This window comes from Apium graveolens, chromosome 8 (genome assembly GCF_009905375.1).
Source record: "Apium graveolens cultivar Ventura chromosome 8, ASM990537v1, whole genome shotgun sequence".
In the NCBI taxonomy this organism is placed as follows: Eukaryota; Viridiplantae; Streptophyta; class Magnoliopsida; order Apiales; family Apiaceae; genus Apium; species Apium graveolens.
In genome coordinates this window covers 133,721,436-133,730,210 of record NC_133654.1, presented here as the reverse complement: position 1 = coordinate 133,730,210, position 8,775 = coordinate 133,721,436, and the positions used below count along the sequence as shown (strand labels likewise).

Below are 8,775 nucleotides of genomic sequence, written 5' to 3'. Positions count from 1 at the left end.
AGTGGACAATAAGAAATATCACAGATATTTTTACAACAATGCTCGTGGATCGCCAATAGCAGAGGATAACAAGAAATACAATTTTCGACCTTTATCATTTCAGCTTAATGTCAAAGTTTCAAGAACATATTCAACCCACATTTAACCACAGCCCAAAAATAACATATATACACAATCAAATACGTCAAACAACATAAAATAAATATTGACAATAACATTGCAATCATATCATAAATATTCATCCTCGTACATATAAATAAATACATCATTTATCCATCAAACACCAATAAAAATATATATTTAATTTACGTAATAAAGTATGCCCGTATATTACACGGGTTATAGAGTTAGTTACAATTTAATACCACAAAAATTACAATGTAAAACAATACCACTTTTTTGTTTTTTTACATGGTGGTTACAAATTCAAACTTGAATAACATGTATGGTGAGGACATTACAATGTAGATGCTATAATGGTTAATAAAAGGGGTTGTGATAATTATGTTTAATTGTCTGGTTAGTTTATAGAACTGTTCAAACTTTAACAATGGAAGCTCTGAATTGATGATGGAAGAAACAAAATTTGCAGCCAAAATTATACAAAGTTATAGAATAGTTTGTATAACAAATAAAAATATGGAGTTCATGGCCCATAGAATTTTGTTGCAGATATTTTCTAAGAGTAGTGCTAGGTGTACAGAATTTTGTATAAAATATTTCTAAAGATGCAATGAAAAATTTGGTGGAGGATTCTGTGTCTTCAGTTGACATAGGATTTTAAACTTTGATGTGGAACATCGACCTTCAGTGGATAAATGGTGAGGTGTTTTTCAACAGGAACTTGGTGTGATTTCGCCAAGGGACCTCCTTTAAGGTTAAAGTATGCTTCTTTCAGAAAACTGAAAAACCAAACAGATATGAAATAGCAGTTTCTGAGAAAAGTGATGTAGGAAAATTCAATAAATAAGGTAATTCGCCTCAAATGAACCAGTTGGCCCTTGCATACAAGCGCAAGCAAAACAAAATTAGTAAAAGCCCATAAGAACATGATGACGTCGAATGATATCAAGGATCAAAGCACGTTACAATTATCAGTTTAGACAATATACAGATTCCGAACCACATGCATCATCCGACTGGCTCCAACTACTAACTAGAAATTCATAGTTAATATTAGATTCTGCAGCAGAAAACAAGTTTAACCAAGAAAGCAGCAAATATTACGATTTCTTCTAACTATTTTTTTAACTAAAAACCTTCAAGTTCTGATTTCGAGTTAATATTCCACATCCATTAAACTTAAGTTCTAGTCATCCGCCGACTTCAAGTAATGTGTCTCACTTCCATCACCACCATGGCCTCGAGAGCTCCCACCTCGCCCTTCAGAACTGCCCATGTCTTGCTTATTTCCCCCTCTTCCAGCCATTGACAATCCTTCCCCTCCTACCCCGCGACCAAAGTCGGGAAATGCTCCCCCAAGTGATCCGCTGCCTCCCCCAGTTTCACTGTGTAGCATGTGAAGTCCACTGCTTCCACCGGAACTCATCCCAAGTTGACTGTGCAGCACTTGTTGTTGCTGAAGTGAAGAATATGGCTGCTGGCTATAGAGCATTGAAGAGCGTGCAGCCATGAGTGCTTGTGGAGTCGTTTGATGAGTTTGTTGGTGTTGCTGGAGGTAATGACCTCCCCCAGGCTGCATCATGGCACTTTGTTGAAACTGTAAAGAAGAATTTTTTTCAGCAACATTCATAAAGCACTAAGAAATAAATTAGCACCGAGCCATTGATCAGGATACAATCAAACTTTTCGAGCTTGAAAGAAAATATATAAAAGATATATCACAAGCTGAAAACAGGATGCTATAATCTTAAAACAAATTAAGCCTAGAAAACAACCATAAAATCTACCAACCATATGTCACTTAGCAGCCATGTTCCATACCTGAGAATGCATGGTCGGTGGTTGAGGTTGTGAATCAGCAATAGCTGCAAGGTACATAAGGTTTCTCTGAAGCTTAGCTTGGTTCCTGCCACAGAAGTTTTACAACAACCGATCAAAGACATTTAGATTAACATCCATTCAACCACGTGCATTTTATTATTCAACTAGCATTCTCTTGCAGCCAACTTGTCCTATTTTATTTTCCTAAATCTTTTAATTTCATCCTGAACAGCTATTCTATATTTTATCATTTCAGATCTCATACTTTCCAGTTCTCGAGTATTGATCAGGTTGTTAAGCAAGATGCAAATAAGGCTTAAGTTTCTTAGGTAAATTAAACACTACCTCGTGAAGTATATTAACTTATATGAAATTGTTCTTTTTTATCTTCCGGTGATAAAACTAAATCTCAAATTGGTGGCTGAGATTGTAGGGAAAATGATGATTAACGAAACATTCCTTCCCAAATTGGTGGCTAAGATATTTATTTCAAATTTTGAGTAAAGGAATCCTCCCAACTAAGAGAGTAAAACTCATTTCATTATTTCCTCATTTGGTTCCTTCCAAGTAAACACAACACTTTATAACAGAGGTATACTTTGTTTCTAAGAAAGAATTTTTTTTTAAAGTCAGTAACGTAGCTAATTACTACAGCACTATTAACAAAGCACAAACTAAATATCAACTTTTGATGAGGAATGTATAGAATTGGTAAACACAATATAAGAGAAAACTGAAAAATGCTAATAAACTTACTCCGCACACTCGCTCAATTTCCCAGAGTTTTGGCTTTCAACAATCCTAAGAATTAGCGACTTGTTCTCATCAAGATACTGCACAATTCATGAAAAATTGAAATTGTGGAACTGATACAAGATTATAATTAATGGGATTAATTTCAAATGTGAGAACTGGCTTCAGGTAGTAATAACTAAAATGATATGATACCATTAATAAATGGCAGAGCTAAAAAGGGAATGTTTTATCTAACATGCGTTAGTAGTTTTAAACTACTCTTGCACATGTAGTAATATAAATTATAAGGCACCCGACCCATCTAGCTATTAAAGTTAATCTTCGCAATCTTCGCAATCTTCGCATGCTAACCATATCATGAATTGCAAGTTTTATCTTAGAGAGTGTGTTTTGTCTCTTCTTTTGGAGTGTTTGTTATATTTTTATTTAGTCATGCTTGGATTTATCTGATTATAAATCTGTTGAGGATGAATTTATTGATATTTTTGGTGATCTGCAAAACCTGCATCGGATCTGGGACGATAGTAATTATTACAAGAGCTCACCTTTCACAACTAAAGTGTGTTCATCTTTCATGGGTTTACACTTTAGGCATGTCTATGGCTGGTATCCGACATGTAGATAGCTGTGGTGTCTTCGGTATGTCTATAGCTGGTGTCCGACATGTAGATAGCTTCGGTGCCGCTTCTCCAATCTCATTTTATGCGATTGATATTCTGAACATTGGGCTAACCATAATTTTTATGTGATATGGTCAATTGCGATGTTGCTATTTTCAGATATGTTGCTGTAATGTGGATCGCTTGTGATGTCTTTGTTTTCGTTTTTAATTTCAAAAGTTTTTAAACTCTAGGTGTTAAACTATCACAAAACAAATCATCTAATTGTTTTTATTATATTATTAGTTTTATCACCCGGTTGTATCAACAGTTAGGAGTTTGTCAGCTTGAGAGTTTGTCCAGATTGCACTATATTTAATTTAATGAAAACTTTCTGTATTTGTGAGAAAAAAACGTTTGATTCTCTGGAAAGTAGTTATAACAGGATATTTCAAAATACTTTAAAAAAAAATTCTTAAAAGCTTAATTCCAGCATAACTACAATTACGATTGCATAAGATTTTGAGTATTACATTTACTAGATATATAACAATGAGTGGGACACATATGATATGAAAACATTGGTGTATATGTATTAGCAAGCCATAGATGAAGGGGTATTAGTTGAATAACCAACAAAGATAGGATGCTTTGTTAGCCAAAATCCAAAACCTGTCTCGATTCTTCAAAAGACGTATTAGTTGTACTTGTTAAAATATACCAACATACAGTATATAAAACACAAGTTGCACTAGGTCAGAAGAAAATATCATACACGCACTCTAGGGAATATAAACCCCATTCCTTATTGATGGGGGTAGGAAAATGAGTGCACCGCCAGCAGCAAAATAATATAACATTGATGCCTAATGTTTGTGATTTATGGATTACAAATAGACAACCTAAATATTAATGTGTTGCATGTAAAGCCTTTAACATCAATGCTAACTATTTCTAGTATTAATGGGAGGGAGATGCAGACAAGTATGTGTATATATATACATATATATATTGAGAGAGAGAGAGAGAGAGAGAGAGAGAGAGAGAGTTGATGATGTTGGAATGAAAAGGGGTAGAATGAGTAAAGAGGTAAAAAGAAATGAATAAGGTAGGAGGAAGGAAGCAACAAGAAAAGCAGGCAGGAAGAGGAAGTAATGGGAGGGAAGGGAGTACCTGTTGAATAAGATCAGTAGTGACGTTGTTGGGATAATAAGCTGCCATCATAGACTGCATCTGCATCAGGTGCTGCTGCTGCATACCCACCCCCCCTCCACCCCTTATATACTACTACTACTGCTACTGCTTACCTTTCTACTACTGTCTACTACTATCTACTACTACCAAGTATGTATGTATGTATGTATGTATACACATATATAATCCACCCAGCCCCCCCAACAGTACTATTCTTCTCTCTCTGTCTATCTGCTATCTTCTGATACTGTGTATGATATGATAGGAGTAGGGCTAGTACTAATAGAGTTGTGTGTGTGGAGAAAAATGAGTCAACATATGGTGCAGGGGCGACTGAGCGAAAAAAGTGTTAAGAATTTATGACCAGTCTTCACTACAAGGGTCACTATCCCCCTCCCTCTTTATTTGTGTATGTGTTTATCTTCCAACAAAGACCAGCCCCGGAGCCTAGTACTAGTACCAGTCAGCCTGTACGTAGCCTCAGCTTGGAGCTTACTAGTCTAACGGGGTGACTTAATAAAAAATGTTAAAAATAACAATTTTTTGGGTTAATTGGTTGAAAATACCCGTTATGGAAGTGGATGGCTGAAAATACCGTTTTGGATACGTATTTGTCATTTGAGTGTCGTGTTTTGTACTAAATACGCATTTGTGAAATGGGTATTCAATTTATATTTTTTATTTTTTTAAAATACGCATTTGGCAAATGCATATCTCAATGGTAATACCCAAACTACAAATGCGTATTTTTAGTAATTTTCTTAGATTCGCGATTCTCAAATGCGTATTACACTTACCCAATTACAAAATGCGTATCCAAAACGGTATTTTCAGCCATGTGTTCTGAAAATGGGTATTTTCAGCCATTAGACTCCAAAAATGGGTATTTTTAAACATCACCCGGCACTTAATTATGTGACGAGGGAGTAATAATTATACTTGTAATACCAAATCCAGCCCAACAATATTTAACATGAATATAAATTTTGGTGTAATAGTATCTTCTATTAGGATTGTTAAAAGAATTTGAAAAATATAATATCAATCCTAAATATTCTTATTTTTATTTGAGAAAAAGCTGATTTATATTATTTGTATTTAAAATATAACGAATATTTATTTGTATGTGAGTTTGGGATATTTAAATTCAAAATTAAATATATATATATATATATAATATTTAAGTTATATAAATAGATAATTATATAGAATTTAAAATTTTTTCTATTAACTTATAGTGTATATGTATATATATTAAATAATACATTTATGCGTGTTTTAAATGTATATGTATTCGATTATATATATTTTATACATATTTAAAAATATCATTTAACTTTAATCATAAAATAATTATTCTAAAATTATCGTCAATACTGTATGGTCATAAAAAAAATTAAAATTCTGATATCCTTTTAAAATATGTGAACTCTTATTCGAGGAAAAATAAATATTATTTATATCGGAAGAAACGAACATTTTTCATATCTAAATTTAATAATTACGAATAGCAAATTGACATATTTGTATTGGAATTATCTTTTTAACAACCGTATCTTCAAAGCAGCACTATAACAAATCTTGGTGTAATATCATTTCTATCACACATGAGGAGTGTGACACCAGTTTGATGTTAAAATATATTTGATGTAATTTTAACAGCAAATTGATGTGTTCCATAATTTCTATTTTGTCATTTTTTTCATTACGAAATTAAGTTTATATCTATCATATTTCATATTATCCTTTTATATCCTAACGGATTAATTATTATTTTTTTTGAAATGAAGAATATCATATTTTCTCTATGATATTTAGTGTAAATGTATCGAAGTTGATTTGGTGTATTGTATTTTATCATTAAAATATTATAAAATTAACTTGATTTAGTGATCCGGATATCATGTCAAAATTTTAACATACATTCCCTCCGTCCCAATTTATATATTTTATTTCATATTTATACTTAAATTGACTCAACTTTAACTATTAATAAAAATAATTATTTTTATTATTTTCAAAAATTAAAAAATAAATATTAGAATAAATTAAATATTTTTTTTAATTATATAATTTTTATTAATATTTTTAATTATTTACTATGTAAATTTTTTAATCAAAGTTAAATTAATTTAACATTAAAAAATTAAAAAGTACAAATAAATTAGGATCAATGGAGTATTAAATTTTGGGATACCAGCTCGTTGAGCTATTATGGTACTCCTTCCGTCCAAAAATGATTTTCTTCTTTTAACTTTTTATACTCGATTACTATTAATTTACATCTAATGTGTAATATTAAAAATAGTCATAAGAGCCAATCTAGTACTTTTTTCGAGTATATCTAGAGAAAAAAATCCCGTATCTAGAGCCTATCCAATAGGGGTTGTCTACTTATTGGAGTTGGGAGGTTGCCAAAAGGTTGCCAAAACTTAGTAACCCAATATCCTAAATTAGCAAAAAATCATAAAAAACATATAAAGTGTATATTACTCAATCTACTTTTATATTGAACTAAATATAAAATTAATATAGAGGGAACACACGGGCAACCTTTAAAGTTGTTTAAGGTCATCTCCAACAGAGGTTGCTAACAAAGTTGTCAAACCATGACAAATCATTAAGTATATTATTTTTTAATTTTCTCTCACATTCATGTCACTCTTAAAATTTTGCTCCAATAGTTAAGTAACTTTAAAGGTTGCCCATGTGTTTCCTCTATATTAATTTTATATTTAGTTCAATATAAAAGTGGGTTGAGTAATATACACTTTAAATGTTTTTTATGATTTTTTGCTAATTTAGAAAGTTGACAGAGGTTTGCCAAGTTTTGGCAATTGCCAAACCTTTGTAGGCAAGCTTTTGTCAACCTCCCAACTCCAATAGGTAGGCAACCTCATGCCACATAAGTTTGACAACCTACTCGGCAACCTCTATTGGAGTAAAATTTTAATTAATGTTGCCAAGAGTGACATGGATGTGAGAGAAAATTAAAAAATAATATATTTAATGATTTGTCTTGATTTGACAACTTTGTTAGCAATCTTTTTTGAAAATGTTCTTAGTAATTTTGTTGGATTCGTATTTATAAATATTTTAATATAATAAATTTTTATATTTAATATTAATACAAAATTAAAGATATTAATACAATAAAATATGTATTGACAAATGAGCTCAACACAAATAAGAAATATTTTTAGGGATCGAGGAAATATTTATTACTTATAAATTATAATCGAGTTCTTCTAACTTGAGGTAAATTGATTAACATATCCATGTGCAAGTGTATGTTGTATGACTAAATCTTCCGGGTTGGGGTGTACGCGGTTCGGATCGGATCGGTTTTGGGGTAAAAGTCGAACCAAACGGCGAAGAGCGGTTTTAGAAAATTGTCATCCGCAACCGCAAATGCGGTTGTGGTTAATCGGGTCAATTGCGGTTGCGAATTTGCGGTTATTGCGGATCGGTTTGCGGTTCAACCACTTATTTTAAAATAATTAATAATTTGCAAAAAATTAAATTCGGAATATTAATAAATTGAAGTTTAAGTTACGTGATAAATTATATTAAAAAAATAAATAAAATAATGCTCCGTGTAGAGCAAGAATATTAAAAACATACAAAAATGTGGAGGCGAGAGAAAAGAAAAAAGAAAAAGATAAAAAAAAATCATGTTGATTATATTTTTCATTTGTTTGGTTATATATCTTATAATGATTGTGAATCTTATGAATGATGTATTAACATTAACCTAAGATTAGTTAATAAATGTGTATACTTACTAATTTATATGATATCAACTACATTTTTGGAAATATAATTTATTATAAATATATGTTGTGAGTTGCGGTTGCGGTTGCGGTTGCGATTTTCAAGAATTTAAAACCGCATCCAAACCGCGAATGAGCGGTTTTTAAAATTTGAATTCACAACCAATCCGCATTTCGCGATTATCCGCAAATGCGATTCGGTTGCGAGCGATTGAGCGGTTGGATGCGGTTGAGCGGTTTATCTGTACAGCCGTACTTCCGGGTGACAAAAGAAAATTGTAAGCAGGGAAAAAGGACACAACCTTTATCAACTCCCGTTTTAAGTTTGTGATTTCGTTATGATTTTCATGGCCGGGGCCCGTCTCTCAGACTGTCCCTCTCTCTGTTCATATGTTCAAAATCAAGAATAAAATTTTAAAAATTGCACGTGATGAGAGAGAACAACCACATACATACTGGAGTAGCATATGCACAAATGCAAGTGAATCTTTTACACTGTCCATCAACAT

General features: G+C 31.9%; 1 protein-coding gene across 1 annotated transcript; it reads right to left on the bottom strand.

Annotated features, from left to right (window-relative positions):
• Positions 1–723: 723 nt before the first annotated feature.
• LOC141676714 (GRF-interacting factor 1) lies at positions 724–4,856 on the bottom strand. Its single transcript, XM_074482419.1, has 4 exons — positions 4,473–4,856; positions 2,701–2,777; positions 1,945–2,029; positions 724–1,720 (listed from the first exon to the last, which is right to left on the bottom strand). The coding sequence occupies exons 1-4, from the start codon at positions 4,554–4,556 to the stop codon at positions 1,310–1,312; spliced, it is 657 nt and encodes a 218-aa protein (XP_074338520.1). The 5' UTR covers positions 4,557–4,856; the 3' UTR covers positions 724–1,309.
• Between the last annotated feature and the right edge of the window lie 3,919 nt (positions 4,857–8,775).

What these genes read in the sequence shown, in the direction of transcription:
- LOC141676714 (XM_074482419.1), bottom strand. Translation starts at nt 4,556, where the DNA reads ATGCAGCAGCAGCACCTGATGCAGATGCAGTCTATGATGGCAGCTTAT. An exon ending in CTACTGATCTTATTCAACAG is followed by an intron (nt 2,778 to 4,472) that starts GTACTCCCTTCC and finishes TGAATTGTGCAG; the next exon opens with TATCTTGATGAGAACAAGTC. An exon ending in CACCGACCATGCATTCTCAG is followed by an intron (nt 1,721 to 1,944) that starts GTATGGAACATG and finishes TCTTCTTTACAG; the next exon opens with TTTCAACAAAGTGCCATGAT.